Source organism: Acinonyx jubatus, chromosome E2 (genome assembly GCF_027475565.1).
Source record: "Acinonyx jubatus isolate Ajub_Pintada_27869175 chromosome E2, VMU_Ajub_asm_v1.0, whole genome shotgun sequence".
Lineage (NCBI taxonomy): Eukaryota > Metazoa > Chordata > Mammalia > Carnivora > Felidae > Acinonyx > Acinonyx jubatus.
Window position 1 is genome coordinate 13,545,653 of NC_069396.1, and position 21,062 is coordinate 13,566,714.

The 21,062-nt window shown below is 41.0% G+C and overlaps 1 protein-coding gene across 9 annotated transcripts in view; it reads right to left on the reverse strand.

Annotated features, from left to right (window-relative positions):
• Positions 1-21,062, reverse strand: part of HYDIN (HYDIN axonemal central pair apparatus protein) — a 438,409-nt gene that overhangs the window by 157,656 nt on the left and 259,691 nt on the right. For all 9 annotated transcript variants that reach the window (XR_008293813.1, XM_053211099.1, XM_053211098.1 and 6 more), the window contains 4 exons: positions 14,513-14,751; positions 11,385-11,658; positions 6,885-7,028; positions 1,986-2,129 (listed from right to left, as the gene is read on the reverse strand). Coding sequence is in view for 8 of the 9 variants with exons in the window: in XM_053211099.1 (XP_053067074.1) it covers positions 1,986-2,129; positions 6,885-7,028; positions 11,385-11,658; positions 14,513-14,751 (801 nt within the window). In the remaining variant the exon portion in view is untranslated. The remainder of the gene's footprint in view (positions 1-1,985; positions 2,130-6,884; positions 7,029-11,384; positions 11,659-14,512; positions 14,752-21,062) is intronic.

Consider the following 21,062-nt stretch of genomic DNA (forward strand, 5'->3'; position numbering starts at 1 on the left):
AATCTCCCATTATCTTCTTATTACCATCTTCTTCCTTCTTTATTTTACTGTTCTGGGCTTCTTTCCTTCTGAACATTTCTACTTTTATCTTAAGATTTCAGGAGGGACAAGAGAGTGTGTCTAATCTACCACCCAGATGGAGAAAGCTGCTCATATCTGAATTTTCACTTTATCATCCATTTGTTCTCCTCTGTCCTGTGAGCTTACCCTTCATCTCCACTTTGAACACTTGAATCTCATCTTTAAGCTCTTTTTAAAGACAGGTCATACCATCTACCATTTCTCTGAGGCTGCAGAAAACTACATTCATACTTTCGGTCTCCTTCCTTGTATAGGCTCCCTAGCAGTAGGTTTTTCTTCTGCCTCTCCCTTTTATTTCTCTATTCAAAGATCTTAGCTGGTGTTTTCCCAGCTCAGGCTTGAAGGAAACCCACTAAGTAATTGGTGGGGAAGGGAGGGTGGTAGTGCAGTTTACAGCCACCAGTCAGGTATTGTCTGCAACCCTCTCACTAAGCACCTCTGTCCCCCCATCTCCCTCCAAGATCCATCTCCCTGAGCGAGGCTCATGGCAAATCTCCTTCAGTCATGGGCTCCCTCTTCTGAGATCTCAGGATTGCTGCCTGCCCTCCCTTCCTCCTTTTTACCTCTTCTTCATTAGCTGTCTCCCCAGATTGGGAGGCTGAACACAGTGGTGTATGGATCTGGTTTCTCCCTCACTCCTTCTCTACAGCTCTGCAGTGCCACTGGCCGCATGGCCCCGCCGTTCCCACCGATGTCCGCATGTTCCGCAAAGGATCGCAGGGGTGATCTTTTTTTTTTTTAAAGTTTATTTGTTTATTTTGAGAGAGAAAGAGAGAGTGCAACTAAGAGAGGAGCAGAGAGGGAGACACAGAAAGAGGGAAAGAGAGAATCCTAAGAAAAGAGAGAATGTTAACAGCATAGGGCTCTATCCCATGAACCGTGAGATCATGACCTGAACTGAAATTAAGAGTTGGACACTCAACTGACTGAGCCACCCAGGCGCCCTGCACAAGGGTGATCTTGTAGGGATGTTTAGAGAACACTGCATCCTGCGTCAGACTGGGGAGGCTCAATAGCTCACAGCCTCCTCCCCCAGCCCAGTTCAGATTTCTTAGTATCTGGAGATGGGCTCTCTGGTTTAGGGACTGGGTTTTAGCCATTTCCTTCTTGCCTAGAGTATGGAACTTTGCTTTAGAAAAGTAGAATTAATAGGTTTCTATTATCATTAGTGGGAAGTCACTGTTTTCTGAAGATTACAATGGGCAAGAATGAAGGGTTATCATAATGAGCCAAAGTTCTTATACCATTAATAACAGTTGGGTGAGGGACACCTGGGTGGATCAGTCAGTTAAGAGTCTGACTCTTGATTTCAGCTCAGGTCATGATCTCAAGGTTCATGAATTTGAGCCCCACACTGGGCTCTGCACTGACAGCAATGTAGCCCGCTTGGGATTCTCTGTCTCCCTTTCTCTCAGCCTCTCCCTCTCCCCCATGATCTCTCTCCCTTTCTCTCTCTCAAAAATAAACAAACAAACAAACAAACAAACAAACATTAAAAAAAAATCATAGTGGAGGGGCGACTGGGTGGCTCCTTCGGTTAAGCGTCTGATTTCGGCTCAGGTCATGATCTCACCACTTGTGAGTTTGAGCCCCCTACTGGGCTCTGTGCTGACAGCTCAGAGCCTGGAGTCTGCTTCAGATTCTATGTCTCCTTCTCTCTCTGCCCCTTCCTCGCTCATTCCCTCTCTCTCTCTCTCACATATAAATATTTAACAAAATTAAAAAATAGTTGAGTGATATTGGAATTTATGACATATAAATCTTCTTTATTCTTTCCTCTTTGTTTCTTAAATTCTTCCTACCTGTCTGGACTCAAATTAGGTAGCATGCTGACATTATTCTCTTCCTTTGTCACACACACAACTCTCCTAGGAGCTTGTTAAGACAGCACTCTGTCAACTTACCTCAGGAGTTAATGGCAGTGGAGATTTATCAGTCTCGCAGATACAGAAGGGTCTGCTTGTGGAGAGCAACACATTCACTGGCAGGGTGGAAATGTTCTTCATGACCAACGGCTGGTAATCAGGTTCCAGGACAGTGTTTGGTTTCTGCAAAAAGGGAAAAAGAAGAAACCAAGTTATGATAAACATGTAAGCCTTTAGCAACCAAAGTCTCATCATCAGTGTTAACAACAGAATTAGCATTCCCCACCCCTCCTTGCTCTCTGTGTCTCTTTCACTGTCTTCCCCCATCCTTGTACAGACTTAGATAATTCATTCGCAATTTATGGTGGACTACTGAAAAGTGATCCTACATAAGCCAGAAAACAAAGATTAGATTTCTTACTCTCTTGTGGCCAGGTTAAGAACACCTATACATGCCATGCCTCTGGATAGTACTATTACTATAGAAGTTTCCAGTGTCATAAAACAAAGTCTAATAATTAGTGATACCTAATGGAAGAACCCGTGCATCATTATAATGAACAAAACATTATTTTCCTTATATTTTTTCTATGCTCAAAATATCCAATTTGCAAAAATATATACATTTGTAATATATTGTTATATTGACAAAATGCTCATAACTATTTCTGTAAATTTTTCCCAGTAACACTGGGATCGTTGATGTAGAAACATCTTTCCACTTTCTTAGATACATCAAATTTCATTCTTCAACTGAAGAAAGCATCAGCAATCGATCTTAACCTGAAAATTTCTGGTCAGACTGAATTTTTCTCATTCTAATGTTGGGGTCCACATCATTTCTTGTGTGCTTTGGAAAGGGGGTCTTTTAATAACAGCAGGAGGCAACAGAAGCCTCAATCTGTGGCTTCCAACAATAGACTCCCTCCAATCATTCCCTGGCTCTTCCACAACTCTGGCCTGTTTTCCCCAGGCCTCATGGTTTTGATTTGCTGTTCCAATTTCAGTTAAATCATTCTTATTCTATATTTTGGTCTGACTCTGTCTCTGCTTCTTTGTTCAACACAATCTTCCTTCTCCTGTGGTTCCTGGCTCCCCTGGCTCTGAGGTGCTTAGGTAACCAGTGCCCATTGTGTCTTTGTTTGCTTGGGCTGCTATAACAAATATCATAGACTGGGTGGCTTCAATAACAGATGTTTCAGAGTTCTGGAGGTTGGGAAGTCCAGGATCAAGGTGCCAGCAGATCCAGTGTCTGGCTTTAGATGGTTATCTTCTCACTATGTCCTTGCATGGCTGAGAAGGAGATGATCTCTCTTGTCTCTATTTTTCAGGGCACTAATCCCATTCTTTTTTAAAAATTTTTTTTAATGTTTATTTATTTTTGAGAGACAGAGACAGAGCACAAGCAGGGGAGGGGCAGCGAGAGAGGGAGACACAATCCAAAGCAGTCTCCAGGCTCCGAGCTGTCAGCACCGAGCCCGATGCGGGGCTCGAACTCATGAACCATGAGATCATGACCTGAGCCGCAGTTGGACGCTTAACTGACTGAGTCACCCAGTCGCCCTAATCCCATTCTTGAGGTCTCTACTTTCATGACCTAATCATCTTCCCAAAGGCCTTACCTCCAACATCATCACACTGGGGATTAGGACTTCAACATGTGAGTTTGGGGAAGACACAAACATTCAGTCCATAACAGTTAGCTCAAGCATCCTGCCTCGGCTGCACTGTTCTAGATCCCTGCGCACTCCCAGAGTTCTCTGAGGGGCTCAGTCTGGCACTTACCATGAGATGCCAGGCATTGTTTCCCTCCCTCTAACATGGCAATACAGGCACTGAATTCACCTTGTATTTGCAGATGATGATATACTACATTTTGTGAGAGGGATGAAGCAGCACTTTTGGGCCATACAAAGCTGTCCACTCAGTGACCTTCCCCCAGGCCGCTGTGTCACTGCAGAAAGCATTGAAGTGAAGAAGCCATAGTCAGTTGGTTTTGGCAAGAGGCCACTTAGAGGTTAGAGATGAGGAGGAGTCGATGCACACAGAGCCGTTCTATTTTAAAATGACCCCTTCTCTCTGGGTTGTTTGTCTCCCCAAATATCAAGAGACAGGTTTTGCTGGTGGACTTCATGAAGCAAACTGGCTGCTACTTTCAGTTGAACTTTTCAATTCCCCAGAGATGTGATTTCATCTGTGTGCCTTAGGAATGGCATCACAGTTATAAAGTAGATCAAATCTGAGGAAATGGTTATAGAAAAATTCTTCCCATAGGTAGGGCTGGTATCATTATAGTCTAATGTACTAATTCATATATGCTGCCTTGAGCCCAAAATGAGACAGGACAGATAATTTGGTGTTATGTAATTAAATCTGAACACCAACACCAACAGGCCTCTTGTGCATACTGGTTTAATAAAGTTGCATTTCTTCATTGTCCCTGGTGTGGCTTAAATATGAGCAGGAAATAAACAATGAAAAATATACTAGTTGGACAGATTTCACAATTATAATATTTGGGGCGGGGAAGGAGAGAAGGGCAAAAACAAACACGGAGTTCTGACAATTTGTTTTTTAATTCGATAAGTTGCTGCCATATATAAAATATTTGCTCTTTTATTTTAGTGATAAACTTAGAGATGTAAACAAGAATATGTTTAAAAAAAACAACCCAAGGCTTAAGGATATAAAAAAGAAGGAACACTATACATGCATTTTTATGGGTGTTTATAGGCTTAGAAAAAAAATATCTAATAAGAAACCGGGCTGCATATTTAACATACACTGTAATGTCTTGCAAAGAATAGCTATTCAATAAATACTTACTGAATTTTCTCTGAATAGCGGAATTTAGAGGAAACATGATGCCACCAAATTTGGTGCAGCTGTTGCCAATAAATATCTTTCCTGATTACTTAAAAAAGGAAGAATTTAAAACAGTAATGAAAACTTAGTAACTCTGGCAGAAACTCCTGTAGTATTTTCTTGTTATATGTCTCATGGAGCTTGTTTCAGCTGGTTTATCATCCTGTAGCTGAAACCCTTATTCTACTTCTTCAGTGTCTGCTTTCTGCACTAGTCCATTAAGCCATGGTTTTGCCTTGCCTTGGCGGCCTAATATAATGTAAGTGCTCAAAATTATCTGTTGGTTTGAAGTGAACTTGTACATCTCACCTCCCTTACTTGATTATAAGCTCCCATACTCATATCCTAACAGAGCACTTTATCCATGGTGGGTGCTCAATAGATATTTATTTAATATTAACAAAATATAATGAAATCCACTAACAGAATAAATGGTCTTGAACATTCTCCTGCAAGCCTCCAAGTAGTGAAAGGAATCCTGGTTGATTGCCCCATGATCAGTTAGGCGCTGCCAGACATAGCCCATTTGTACGACACCATGTCAGGACTTAGCTTGGATTATGTACATCCCACACTATGGAACAATGGCTTACTTAATACCCAGTTTTCCCAGTTGGCATGAGGTTCATCTGGGTGGGTCTAGTCTCACTGCTATATCCCTAGCACTCAACACAGTGCCTAGGACATGGTAGGCCTTGATAAATACTCCACTCAGCAGCCAGCATGACTGTTTCATTGAATAAATCTGACCATGTCACTCCCCTCCCTCCCTAAAGCCCTCCAATGGTCACCCAGAACAAAACCCAAAGTCCAGAACATACCTCCCAGCCATGTCAAATTCCTCTGGCCTCTGCCCATTTCTCTAGATGGACCTCATGTCATTCTGGGCACGTTCTCTAAAGTGGCCTTTCAGTTGTATATATTCACCAAGCTCTTTCCTAACTTGGGCCCTTCACATGTGCAGTTCCTTCTGCCTATTGATTCTCTGCTCGTCCCTCATCACCATACTAACTTCTATTTCTCCTTCAAGTCTCAAGTCTAGGCACTTGCTGACAGAGCCATCTAGGACCACATGTACAAATATGGCCATGTCTCCAAGACATGTTCTCGTAGAGCCTTATACCTTATCTTCATAACACTGTTTAGAATTGAATCTTAAACAACCAAATTGTAATAATTTGTTTATGGTCTATAACCCTGACCAGTCTCTTAGCTTTCACGATGTCAGGCTGGTTCACCAGATTTCCAGCACCAATGCAGTCCTCAACTCAGAAGAGGCATTCTCTACCTATCTATTTTGAATGGTACATAATTCTAGGATGGAAGTCTGCTGAGGAGTACGTCCAGTCCTGCTGTGATGTCTCCTTCCACCTCTTCCCCATCCTGACCCCCCTGCCCTGAGCAGCAGCCATTCTTCATTTCCCCTGTCGTATGCCTCCTCCATTTAGTGCTTGTCCTTAATAGTTATATAAAGTCATGGGCATTTATAGCCATATAAATTAAAGAGTATGAATCAAAGAGTTTAGGTTGATTATTCTCAAACAGTGTTAGGTGACCGCATAACAGCTTAACTTGTATCTCCGTTCCCTTACACGTATGACGGAATGATAATAGAACCCACTGGATAGATTGTTGTGAGGAAACAACTGGGAAAATGTATTTGAGGAACATGGCCTGATGCCAGTGCCTACCAATCAGTAAATGGCAGCTTTTCTTACTGATTATTATAATTATCAATAATTCTACTCTAACCTTTTCTATACTGAGATGTTTATTTCACCTGGTTAGAATAAAAGGATCAACTAAAATGCATTTTCAGTGCACTGGAATACGCCTTCATTTACTTTGTCTTATATATCAGGAAGGAGGCAAGTAGAATTTCCATAACAATTCACATTTCAAAGGAATGTAGGTTTAGATTCAGAAGTTTTAGTTAAATGTGTATTGGTCTCTGAAGCTTAGAAAACATTCACTGGGTGTGGGTATAACAGGCTTCCCATTAATTTAGCTTCCAAAATGAAAATGTGAACGAGCTGACCCCTACTTAGTGCACCCGCCCCAGGCAGCACTGACCTTCTCCAGTCGGTATATGAGCTGTTTGGTGGAGAGCTGGATAAGTGGCGCTATAAACTCACAGATGATATTCACAGTCATCAGCAAGCTCTTCCCCTTCTGTGCCCCGATGATGGCATGGCACACCAGCTTTTCTTTGACTATCTGTAGACGAGACACATCAGCACTTGTGGAATATCCATAGCTCAGAAAACTTAATTCTCAAAATCAACAAGCTGATTCTCAACTATCTGCCTGGTGACACCAGGAAAGAGCACATTTTTCCAAATAGTGCATTTCAGGGATTGCTCTCTGTCACACAATTAAAGTCTGATTGGTTGAATATGTCCTGGATGTGTTCGTTTCTGACTGCTCCCAAGGACACAATCAATTTACATTCAGTTCAACCTATATATACATATATATTACAGGAAAATGTATCATGCATCAGAACTGCTAAGGACTGAACATACAAAACAGACAAGGCAGACAAAGCAGGTAAAATCCTTACTGGGCTTATGGTTCAGGTAGATACATGATTTCTTATCAAGCTAGGCAGGAACTATGGCTAGAAAAGTTTTGCCTTTCATGCTTGAATGTTTAAAAATCATGCTGTAGATTCTCCCAACAAAAGGAGTCCAAGGCCGCATGGCTTTCCAGGGGAATTCTACCATTTAAATAAGAGTTAACCCCTATTATTTTGAAGCTGTTCCAAAAAAAGAAATGGAGTAAATACTTCCAAACTCATTCTCTGAGGCCAACATTACCCTGATTCCAAAACTAGACAAAAAGACCCCACTAAAAAGAGTTACGGGCCAGTATCCCTGTTGAACATGGATGCAAAAATCCTCAATGAAACACCAGCAAATCAATCAATGTGATACATCACAGTAATAAAAGAAAGGATATGATCCTCTCAACAGATGCAGAGAAAGTGTTTGACAATATACAGCATCCCTTCTTGATAAAAACCCTCATGAAAATAGGGATAGAAGAATCATACCTCAAGATCATAAAAGGCACATATGAAAGACCCACCACTAATATCATCCTCAATGGGGAAAAACTGAGAGCTTTCCCTCTAAGGTCAGGAACATGACAAGAATGTCCACTCTCACCACTGCTGTTCAATATAGTATTGGAAGTCCTAGGCTCAGCAATCAGACAACACAAAGAAAAGGCATCCAAATTGGAAAGGAAGAAGTCAAACTTCCACTCTTCACAGATGACATGATACTCTGTGTGGAAAACCGAAAAGACTCCACCAAAAAATTGCTAGAACTAATCCATGAATTCAACAGTCACAAGGTATAAAATAAATGTACTGAAATCAGTTGCATTTCTATACACCAATAATGAAACAGCAGAAAGAGAAATCAAGGAATCGATCCCTTTTACAAGTGCACCAGAAACGATGAAATACCTAGGAATAAACCTAACCAAAGAGGTGAAAAATCTATACAATGAAAACTATAGAAAGCTTATGAGAGAAGTTGAAGAAGACACACACACACAAATGGAAAAACATTCCATGCTCATGGATTGGAAAAACAAATATTGTTAAAATGTCGATATTACCCAAAGCAATCTACATATTCAATGCAATCACTATCAAAATAACACCAGCATTCTTTGCAGAGCTAGAACAAACAATCCTAACATTTGTATAGACCAGAAAAGACCCCGAATAGCCAAAGCAATCCTGAAAAAGAAAAGCAAAGTTGGAGGCATCACCATTCTGGATTTTAAGCTGTATTACAAAACAGACACATAAACCAATGGAATAGAATAGAGAACCCAGAAACTGACCCACAAACGTATGGCCGACTTATCTTTAACAATGCAGGAAAGAATATCCAATGGAAAAAAGTCTCTTCAGCAAATGGTGTTGGGAAAACTGGGCAGTGACATGCAGAAAAATGAACCTGGACCACTTTCTTACACCATACTCAAAAATAAATTCAAAATGAATGAAAGACCTAAACGTAAGACAGGAAGCCATCAAAATACTAGAGGAGAAAACAGGCAACAACCTCTATGACCTTGGCTGCAGCAACTTCTTACTTGATATGTCTCTGGAGGCAAAGGAAACAAAAGCAAAAATGAATGATTGGGACCTCATCAAAATAAAAAGCTTCTGCACAGTGAAGGAAACAATCAGCAAAACTAAAAGGCAACCGACAGAATGGGAGAAGATATTTGCAAATGACATATTAGATAAAGGGTTAGCATCCAAAATCTATAAAGAACTTATCAAACTCAACACTCAAAAAACAAATAATCCAGTGAAGAAATGGGCAAAAGACATGAATAGACACTTTTCGAAAGAAGACAAGCAGATGGCTAACAGACACATGAAAAAATGCTCACATCACTCATCATCAGAGAAATACAAATAAAAATCACAATGAGATACCACCTCACACCTGTTAGAATGGCTAATGTTAACAACTCAGGCAACAACAGATGCTGGTGAGCATGTGGAGAAAGAGGAGCCCTTTTGCACTGCTGGTGGGAATGCAAGCTGGTGCAGCTACTCTGGAAAAAAGTATGGAGGTTCCTCAAAAAATTAAAAATAGAACTACCCTGCAACTCAGAAGTTGTATTACTAGGTATTTATCCAAAGGATACAGGAGTGCTGATTCAAAGGGGTGCATGCACCCCAATGTTTATAGCAGCCCTATTGACGATGGCCAAAGTATGGAAAGAGCCCAAATGTCCATCAGCTGAGAAATGGGTAAAGATGTGGTGTATATATACATACAATGGAATACTACTTGGCGATCAAAAAGAATGAAATCTTGCCATTTGCAACAACATGGATGCAACTAGAGTATATCATGCTAACTATCATCTGATTTCACTCATATGTGGAATTTAAGATACAAAACAAATGAACATAAGGAAAGGAAAGCAAAAGTAATATAAAAACAGAGAGGGAGACAAATCATAAGAGACTCTTAAATACAGAGAACAAACTGAAGGTTGCTGGCAGGGTGTTAGGTGGGGGGAAGGGTTAAATGGATTATGGGTATTAAGGGGACACTTGTTGGGATGAGCACTGGGTGTTATATGTAAGTGATGAATCACTAAATCTTATTCCTGAAATCATTATTAAAACAAACAAACAAACAAACAAACAAGGTATTTTAAAATACCTTTTTAAAAGCCTTAAAAAAATAAAAATCGTGCTATAGAAACCAATACTTCTTTGGATCCAAGAGGCCCAGATTTTTATAAAGTAGAAAGGACCTAGAGTGACATTATACAAGAATAGCTTACACTGAAGAGTATTCAGGTTTTGGGTGTTAATGAATTCAAGTCTCTTCTCAGTTATGTACTACCACATAGAAGAAAATTCAGGGAAGCATTTAGCAAATCTTAAACTGAACTTAGAATCCCACTTCTCAGATTTAATGCCTTTAAAAATATGATCAGCTCCTGGTAACAACATTGTAGATGTGTTCCTGGGACAGCCTGTCAGTGTCTTGAGTTGAGGGGCTGCATTCTATCCATCTTTGCATCCTTACTGCCTAGCACAGTATTTGTCCTGTGTATACACTCAGTAAAAGTTGGCTGAATCCCCGAATGACAGAAAGAAAGAGCATATGATGCACTCCCATGATGGGAAATGACCTTTTTGTTTTTGCACCAAGGATGGGTTTTACCTGAACATGTGCTGTGAAGAATCAATGCAAATGAAGTCAAGTGAACCTGCCACCCTAGAGGACCTAAGCTGTGGGCGAGCTTTCCCATCTTGTCTACTGGGAGTCAAATTTCCATTGTTTCCTATCTCATGAGGAAAAATCCAGTACTACCTCCTAATTCAGTGACCCCAGCAGGAGCTCAAGGATGATCATTTCTCATCCATAACGTCTGCACTAGTGAGGTAGAAGAGGCTCGTAAGTGATTTGGGAAGTTTCTTTTGTGCTTTTGATGGTTTCCAATTTCCATGAGGGAATAGGAGTAAATAGGCACACGTTTTGGAGCTGCTTAAATGTTTAAAGCAGAATGTTGATAATATAAATATGAGCAGGACATCCAAGTTGCTGAAGGTAACTCAGCTTTTTAGTTGATACATAACAAGATGATGGTTATAAACAGGAAGCTGTTGTGTCAGGTTGAGAGGAAAGGGGCCAAGGATGTCCCAATACCTGGAGAGCAGAGGCAGCTGAGTGTCTCTAAAAACATCCTTTTTGAATAAATAGGAAATTAATATTGCTATGTGTTAAGAGGAGGTTTAGCTTTGGGTGAATGCTGGATGTCCCTCTGACCCTGGGGATGAGAACCTACTTTAAATGGTATTTTAGGGTTGGGATCATGGTAGCTGTAGAAACAAACAAAAAACTGAGCAGAGCCGAATCTTGGAAGCAATAGGTGCTGCCATGGTAACTCAGTGCTGTGTGAAAACCTTGAGAAAACTGCATCCTTTCTTCAGATAAATGTTAAGGGACTCTCCTTAGAAATACAGCAAAGATTTATTTAGGAGAAAAACGGCTTCTAAGGGTGCTGTCCTCTTACCCTGGGAGTAGCAGAATAGCCTTCAAGTATCACATCGATCGTCTGGTCTGGGTACAGCTCCATTCTGACTGGGTGGATCTGAAACACGGGGGTGTGTGGGGCCCCGGGCTCCTGGAAGTGCTGGGGTCGGGGCTGGCTCTTAGCAAGTCCCTTCTTAGCCAGGCCCTTCTTGCTCAGCTTGTTCTGTGGATGGAAATCTTCGTTCATCCAGAACAACTGTTGGACCCGACGTCCCTTGTTGGTCAACTTGAAGCGGTAATAATAGGTGTCCAGGCTGCAAAAGAGGAGGCAGGAATTGAGAGGGCTCAACTTGGGGTGCCCTGTTCAGCTCCACACCCTTGGGATTTTTCTCCTCTGAAAAGTATTTAAAAGGTAAGTAATGAAATACACTTTATTTTTAAAAATTTAGGAATGCTACATCATGATGCTATGAGGAGCTACCACAGTAAGGGAACGAGGTAGTATCTACTTATGGAGTCCACAGACTGGAGTCCAGTACCTGGGTTTGGTCCCTGAGTTTCCACCACCAGGGAAGTGGTACATAAACACAGACACAGTATATGGAAAAATCACTCTAATTTATGATAAATGGTTCTAAGGAGTGAAAGGAAAGTAAAATACCTACTGGAGGATAAATATATTTCAAATTGTATTGAGTTAATTTCTACTGACTGAGTGAAATCTCTCATGATGAGCTCAACTTGAAGGGAACTTGGAAGAGAAGCCAAGCATAACCTCCAAGCCTGACCAAAGCTCAAGGGGACTGTACCATGGACCAGAACATCACCTGGATTGGTCATTTTTCTCAGAGGAGTGCTTTAAAAATGCTATTTCATTCATCAAGTCATTTGTTCATTCATTCATCTATTCCATGAACATTTATTAAGAACCTCTTGATTGTCTGGCTCTTTGCAAAACACTGGGATTTCTGAGATCTTGGACTTGGTACAAACATGATTTTGTTTGGAATTAAAACAAAACTGATTTATAAGTTTATTTAAGTTATTTTTTTTTCAGGGAGAAGACTCACCTTGGCACTGTTTTTTATTTTTAAAATCTTATTAGGCTTTGAGATTTCATCCCCTCTGTTCCTCATTAGAAATACCATCATATGCTAATAAGTAAGTTGAAGCATAAATAATAAATAAATAATAAGGAATATTTGCCGATTGTCAGGTGTAGCCATTTCTATCTAAATAGGTATTTACAGAGTATGCTTATTGGAGTAGTTTGACTTCGTGGCTAAGTCCAGGCTTTGGGGAAATAATAAATATAATAATAAATAATATAAACATATAAATTATATGTGTAAATAATATATGATATATAATATAAATAATATAAACTGTAGGCAGTGTATCTGTCACTTGTACACAGTACATATTTCAATTGTCACAGCAATATGGTAATAATAAGTATGTTTGCTCTCATTTTATAGATAAATAGAAGCTCTGAAAATTTAAGGGAGTTGCCCAAAAATATGTAGTCAGAAAAGGTGGCATATGGGTATTTCTTCAGACCCTTATGATCAAAAGTTTGGTAAACTTTTTCTATAAAGGGATGAATAATAAATACGTAAGACTTCTTGGGCCACATGGTCTGTCACAACAACTCAACTCTCCACTGTAGTGTGAAAGAAGCCATAGAGAATGTATGTATAGGAATGGGCATGGCTGTATTCCTATAAAACTTTATTTATAGAAAAAGGCAGTGGGCTGCAGTTTGCCCACCCCTGCTTTTGATCATTCTTCTGGAGATTGCTGGCATCACGATTTTATGGCAAAAAGAATAACTATAGAGCTTAGCCAGAGGAAAACTTGGCAGCTAAAAGCTGCAGTTTGCTTCTACATTCACAGGAAACTATTAGCTAACCCTCCATTTCTAGGCGAGTGTCAGAATATCCTTTGGGGCTATTTGACACTATTTGTAGACTAAGGAGAACATGTAATTAAATCTGGCTTGCAGTACATTGTTTTCTATAATTATATTTGAGTGCACTTAACAAAGAAATTTGGAAATAGAAGCATGGTATGCAATGAAAAAATGCCCCAGCTTATGGCCAACAGATGGGTGGAGAGGAGTATTTTTATATCCAGTTGACACCCAAACTGTAATTGGATGTTTGTCTGAAAACATGTGCAATTCAACTATCTGACTTGCCTGTTACTTAATTCCTCCTGGTTAATGTATTTTCAATCAAGCGTCATGTGTTATAGATGGAGCAGAGGAAAGGAGGTGTGGATGGGCTTTCGGGGAGGGCTCCCAACTGGTTTTTGTCAGGTACATCCTCTCGAAGCACAGTGTCCATCTTGGTTTCATGACCTGTTACACCACAAGGCAGGAGCACCCCTCTGAGACCGGCTCACAGTACTGCAACAGACAGGCCAGATTCAACTGGCCCCAAGAATCAACGAGTGGCAGCCATGTGACTCCGATGAGAGGCCATGAATAACCCCCCAAATGTCTCCTCCACTGTTAGCATTCAAACCTCATACACTTTCAGAGACACACATTTAGGCTGTTCTGCTCAGAGACATCTATACTGTACCACCTTTTATTTAAATATTGAGATTCTCTAGCTTTTCAGGAGGAGCCAATTGCAAGCATCTCAGTTGTTGGTGCTTTGGTGGGGAGATGAGCAGAGGACATAAAACAAAACAAAACAAAATGACTGGCTCTGCAATACCAGATAATATACATTTGCAATGAATTTTCAACCTTCCTACTTATACTGTACTTAGGTCACCACCAAGTTATATCTGTATTTTCCACAGTCATGGAGAGGAATTAGCAATGTGTCAGATGGAATTAAAGAGGAGGAATCATGATCGAGATACTAAATTTGTCACAAAGAAGCCATTGTATGTTTGAAAGAAAAATGCACTTCTATAAATGTCTTCTCTGGAGCAGAGGGACACAGCTGGGAAAATGCAACTACACTGTGCCTAGGAAAGGTCTTCTTGTGGCTGATGTACCCATTTGGAGGGGGTAAAGTGAAGATGGGAAAAAGGAGGGGGGCTGAAGACATTAGTTCTATTTACTGAAAGTAATTTTTCAAAGTAGAGGTGATGCTCAGTTTATGAAACAGACGTAGCATCTGGAAGAATCAGTCCAGGGTATTTCCCTACCTGAAATGTGCTCCCAAATTGAGCTCTGGAGCAAAGGGCTTATCTGAAACAATGGTGGAACCAACTCCTGAAGCCTGGACAGGAATCCGGTAGGTGTTGCTATTTTCTATGCTCAAAATAACTGTGTCTTTGAAAGTCAGTATGTCATTCAGGTTGGCTGTCAGCATCAGCTGAAAATCAGTTTCCGGGGGAACCATGCCTTCATTGGGTTCAATTGTCCAAAGGGATTTTTTGTGTGCCTGCAACACAAGAGTACAAGTTAACAGTGAAGATATTCTTGGCTTTTCATTCTGCACATGTCAAAGCCCTCTATAGTTCAAATGACTGGCACTGCAGAACTGAACATCAGAGACAAACATTATTTTTTTGAATCAAAGCAGCTGGGTGTTTGTTGGCTTTTCTTTTTTTCAAAACGCAATGTGATTTTGAAGAGCAAACCTACAATTCTACTCTTGAATGCTCTGTGAAGATTCTTTACATCTCTTTCTCAAGATGACAGTCCAGTTCTCTAACAAGCTTATGCTAATTATCTGCTCTAATCTCCAAATTCTGAGATACCAGCAGAAGGTACAACATCCTTCCTGGAACTTGTAATTTTTAAAGCAAATGTTTTTCAAGTGCAAAGTGTCTATGATGTTATAGTGAGGATAAACAGCTTTCATTAATAAACACAATGTAGGAAGTCATCTTGATTTATATTATTTCATAATAATCAATGGAATTTCGTTTGCTAAAATTCCAAACTTATTTTGAAATATATGACAGGGCTAAATTCTAGAGTTGGAAGTGATGCCCACTAATCTGTTTCCTTTAACCATGTAGACCCTCATAGCTCATTCTTTACTCCCTAAAGTCTTTCTTTGGCCAAACGATACCTCTCAACAAAGCCCACCCTGCACATCACATTTTTAACTTCAAACCTTCCCTCAGTACTCCTGATCCCCTTTACCCTGTTCTGTTTTTTTCCCTTAGCACTTATCATCTTCTAACTTAGTGCACAATTAACTTATTTGTCATGCTTGTTTGTCTCCTTGCACTAGGATATATGCTCTCCATAGAAGGGATGTTTATGTTTTTTGTTCTTGTTTGTGTTCACTGATATATCCCCAGCATCTGCAACTATGCCCGGAACATAGTAGATGCTTAATAAATATATGACAAATGAATTAATGTATCTGCCTTTGATATTAGAAAACTCAATTCTCATCTAAGGTAACTTACCCCAGATTTTAATACCTCAAATTGTTACATATCTTTTCCTTATGTAAAGTGGAGATATACTTTTTTTGTACCTTCCACAACATTGGTATTTGGTCCACTCCCTTGGAGATAAATAGAATAAATTGAAGCTCCCTCTTTACTTAACAGCCCTTCAAATCCTGCATCCCACCTTTAGAAGAAAATCTCATATAGTACAATCAGGCTCCAAAGTTAAGATTTTGGTTAAGGTGTCAAGTCATAAAAAAATGACTAATGCTTATTTAATCTAAAAATATAAATTGTGCTTCCTTGATGGTAATTTATCTGTTTTTTCAGGCTGCTTTTAAGATTTTCTCTTTATGTTTAATTGTGTGTAGGGCAGGTTCTCCATATGGTATGTAGTTAGTTTATTTGCATATCGTTCTTGGAATTTTCTACTTTTCTAGAATCTGTGGTTTGGTATCTCTTATTTCTGAAAACTTCTCAGCTATTATCTGTTTAAATATTGTTTCTGCCTCATTTTCTTTCTCTTTTCCTTGAATGTATGTGACTTTTCTGATATGTCCTCTCTGTCTCTGCAGACTCCCATCTGCATTTTCCATTCTTTTGCTCTTTGTGTTTCATTTTGTATTTGTTCTGAGCTATCTTCCAGTTCACTAATTCTTTCTTCAGCTGTGTGCAAGTCACTTTTAAACACACCTATTTTGTTCTTGCTTTCCCATGTAAACAACAAAAATGTGAGTCAGAAGAGGCTGGGGTAAAGGCACTTCAGGGACAGACACCTAAAGAACAAGATGCTTCTTCAGAGCAGAGGATATTGAAAACCTTTTATTGTAACATGCTTAACTTGAAGCATCTCAGTCACCCTAGATAATGACATCCAGCTGACCAAGAAGAGAAGAAAGAGGAGGGAGAGTCACATGCTGAGATTTTATGTACCAACCCTGGAAGTGTCACACATCACTTCTGCTACTTCCCCTGCACACAACTCAGGCAGCCACCTTACCTTCAAAAAAGGCTGAGAAATGTCATCTGGCTCTGAATCTAAGAGTAAAAGGGAACGGTTGTGGTGAACTGCTAGCTACTTGCTGTTAAAGCCTCCCTGATGGTTAAGTCTACTATCAGATCCTTAAGTCTTCCCCCAACTTCCCTGGATCCCAGATTTTGGAAGGCGAAGAATTTACACCATCAGAACACAGAAGTGGGCACATAACTTGGCATTTCAACTCTTATGGGGATTGCAGACCTGGAGTTCCTATCTACCTGTTGTTAGGACAAATAGAAGGGCAGCAAGAAGAGAAAATAAGGAAGTTCTAGGCCAGATGATCTCAGCTGTTGGCCCTTATTCCCAAATTAGTGGCCTTGGAGCCCTCTACATAGTTTTACTCATTTATGAGACCCAGCTTACAATTAAAACATAAATTGGTGCCATTTTTCTCCTTCTTTCAAAAAAAAAAAAAGATTAGAGAGGGAGAGAGCCAAAGCATAAGAGATTCTTAAAAACTGAGAACAAACTGAGGGTTGATGGGGGGTGGGAGGGAGAGGAGGGTGGGTGATGGGTATTGAGGAGGGCACCTTCTGGAATGAGCACTGAGTGTTGTATGGAAACCAATTTGACAATAAATTTCATATTTAAAAAAAAAGCAAATGTCTTTCAGAAGAGGGTTCTGTCAATGTCATCTTTCCCCTTATAACCATTTATTCTCCTCCCCTAGCCAGTAGCATAGGTCAGTCCTCTGTTCACAATGAAGATAGGGTGTCACCAGTATAAGTGCTATTTCAGGTCAGGGGACATTAGTTTTCAATGGATGGGTACCATTTCTATTCTGATTCCTGCTGACACAGGTTGGCAGCTCTGGAAAGAAGACACAAAGTTGCTCTCCAGGGCTGAATTGGTGAGTTTTCTTTTTGATGAAGGTTATTAATCAATGTTTGGCATAAAACCAGGCAGCAAAGTATATCATAGAATCCACGAACAAGGAACACTAAAACACCAACTGCTAAGGTACTGGACTGTCCTCACCCAAAGTCAACCTTTAAACTAGTTGCTCTAACACCCCTGTGTCTCTTTGCTATTTGACTTTTGGGGGATGTCCTTTGCTACTAGGAAGAACTTGGCATATGTGACATTTTCTGTTATTAGGTGACAAATTTGACAGAAAAGGAGTGGATGAATGATAATCAGCATAGCTATGGAGAACATTCCATAATCTTTCAAAACTACAATATAGTAAGACAACAACTGATGGAAATAGGTTAGGAGGGAGGGCTCTGAATGAAAAGCGATGTGGGTTTAAGTCCCAGCTCCACTGGGTTCTGACTGTTGGGTCTTGGGCGTGTCACTTAACCATGGCTGGCCTCAGTTTTCTCATCTGTAGCCTGGGACACCAACTGCACCTTCTGCATAGGACCGTGGTAATATTTAAATGAGGTAATGTGGGTAAAACTCAGAATAGTGTCTGACAAATAGAAAGTCCTAGCTACTATCATCATTTTACCAAAATATGAAATGCTCCACATGACGCATAATTATGGGCTCCATAGTATTTGCTAAATATATGGATTATAGAACTGAGAAAACAAAGATGGATGCTAAGAAAGCATATAACATACAATACTCTTGCCAGAAGAGAAGGAGCTTGTAAGGGTTTGTGGCAGGCAGAATTGCAAGTGGCCCCCAAGATGTTTATCTCCTGATGTATAGTTATCCTTCCCAGTTATTTAATCAAACACTAATCTATGTGCTGCTGTGAAGGGATTTTGCAGATAAAGTCAAGATCCTACATCCATTGACTTTAAGGTGGGGAGATTATCGTTAGTGGATCCGATGAGATTTTAGAAGTGATTGGGCTCTTCCTAGTCAAAAGACTTCAAGTGTGAGAGGGGCTATGGAAGGGACCACATGGCAGGGGGCTGTGGGTGTTTCAACAGCAGCTGAGTGCAGACCCTAGCTGGCAGCTAGCAAGAAAAAAGGGGGGGCCTCAGTCTCTCACTGCAACGAAATAAATTCTGCCGACAACCTGAGGGGGCCTAGAAGTGAATCTTTCCCTAGTCAAGCCTCCTGAAGAGAATGAAGTTCTACCACTGCCTTGACTTCAGTGTTTTGAGAGCCTAATGAGAGGATCCAGCCAACTCATTGCCAGACTTCTGACCTATCGAAACTGAGATAATAGGGGATCCTGGGAAGATGGCGGCATAGGAGGACGCTGGGCTCACTGTGCGTCCTGCTGATCACTTAGATTCCACCTACATCTGCCTAAATAACCCAGAAAACCACCAGAAGACTAGCAGAATGGAGTCTCCGGAGCCAAGCCCAGACGAGAGGCCCACAGAAGAGGGTAGGAAGGGTGGAGAGGCTGTGCACGCTCACCGACTGGTGGGAGGGAGCCGGGGAGGAGGGGCGGCCCGCCGGCCAAGCAGAGCCCCCGAGTCTGGCTTGTAAAAGCGGAGGGGCCTGAGGGAGTGTGTTCCGACAGCAAGCGGGACTTGACATCTGGAAGGTTATAAGCTAACAGCTCTGCTCGGAGAACTGGAGGGCTGGAGGACAATGGGAGGGAGAGTTGTTGAGCCCCGGAGGACAGAGATCAGCTTGGCGGGGAACAAAGGTGCTCGCCAGCGCCATATCCCTTGCGCATCCCCCAGCCAAAATCCCAAAGGGAACCAGTTCCTGCCAGGGAACTTGCTTGCACCGCACAAACACCCAACGCTATGCTTCTGCGGATCCATCCCTCCGGGGGGTCTGACTCCCTCCTGGTGCTGCAGGGCCCCTCCCAAAGCGGAACTCCAAAGTAAAAGCGAGCTGAGCCTGCCCCTCCTGCCCCTGTGCAACTTGCCGATCCACCCCAGCTATTACGCCAGATCCCCAGCACCACAAGCCTGGCAGTGTGTAAGTAGCCCACATGGGCCACGCCACCCCACAGTGAATCCTGCCCCTAGCAAGAGGGGAAGAGAAGGTACACACCAATCTGACTGTGGCCCCAGCGGTGGGCTGGGGGCAGATATTGGGTCTGACTGCGGCCCCACCCACCAACGCAAGTTATTCAAGACAGCACAGGGGAAGTGCCCCACAGTCCCGCACCACTCCAGGGAATATCCAAAATGACGAAACGGAACAATTCCCCTCAGAAAAACATCCAGGAAATAACAACAGCTAACAAAATGACCAAAAATGATTTAAACAATATAACAGAAAGTGAATTTAGAATAATAGTCATAAAATTAATCGCTGGGCTTGAAAACAGTATAAAGAACAGCAGAGAATCTCTTGCTACAGAGATCAAGGGACTAAGGAACAGCCAGGAGGAACTAAAAAATGCTATCAATGAGTTGCAAAATAAATTGGAGACAACTAAGCCTCGGATTGAAGAAGCAGAGGAAAGAATAGGTGAACTAGAAGATAAAATTATGGAAAAAGAAGAAGCTGAGAAAAAGAGAGATAAAAAAATCCAGGACTATGAGGGGAAAATTAGAGAAATAAGTGATGCACTAAACAGAAATAATATATGCATAATTGGTATTCCAGAGGAGGAAGAGAGAGGGAAAGGTGAAGGTGTACTTGAAGAAATAATAGCTGAGAACTTTCTGGATCAGGGGAAGAACAAAGGCAGTGAAATCCAAGAGGCACAGAGAACTCCCTTCAGACGTAATTTGAATCGATCTTCTGCACGACGTATCATAGTGAAACTGGCAAAATACAAGGATAAAGAGAAAATTCTGAAAGCAGCCAGGGATAAACGTGCCCTCACATATAAAGGGAGACCTATAAGACTTGTGACCAATCTCTCTACTGAAACTTGGCAGGCCAGAAAGGAATGGCAGGAGATCTTCAATGTGATGAACGGAAAAAATATGCAGCCGAGAATCCTTTATCCAGCAAATCTGTCATTTAGAATAGAAGGAGAGATAAAGGTCTTCCCAAACAAACAAAAAACTGAAGGAATTCATCACCACTAAACCAGCCCTACAAGAGATCCTAAGGGGGACCCTGTGAGACAAAGTACCAGAGACATCACTACAAGCATAAAACATACAGACATCACAATGACTCTAAACCCGTATCTTTCTATAATAACACTGAATGTAAATGGACTAAATGCACCAACCAAAAGACATAGGGTATCAGAATGGATAAAAAAACAAGATCCATCTATTTGCTGTCTACAAGAGATTCATTTTAGACCTGAGGACACCTTCAGATTGAGAGTGAGGGGATGGAGAACTATTTATCATGCCACTGGAAGTCAAAAGAAAGCTGGAATAGCCACACTTATATCAGACAAACTAGACTTTAAAGGCTGTAACAAGAGATGAAGAAGGGCATTATATAATAATCACAGGGTCTATCCATCAG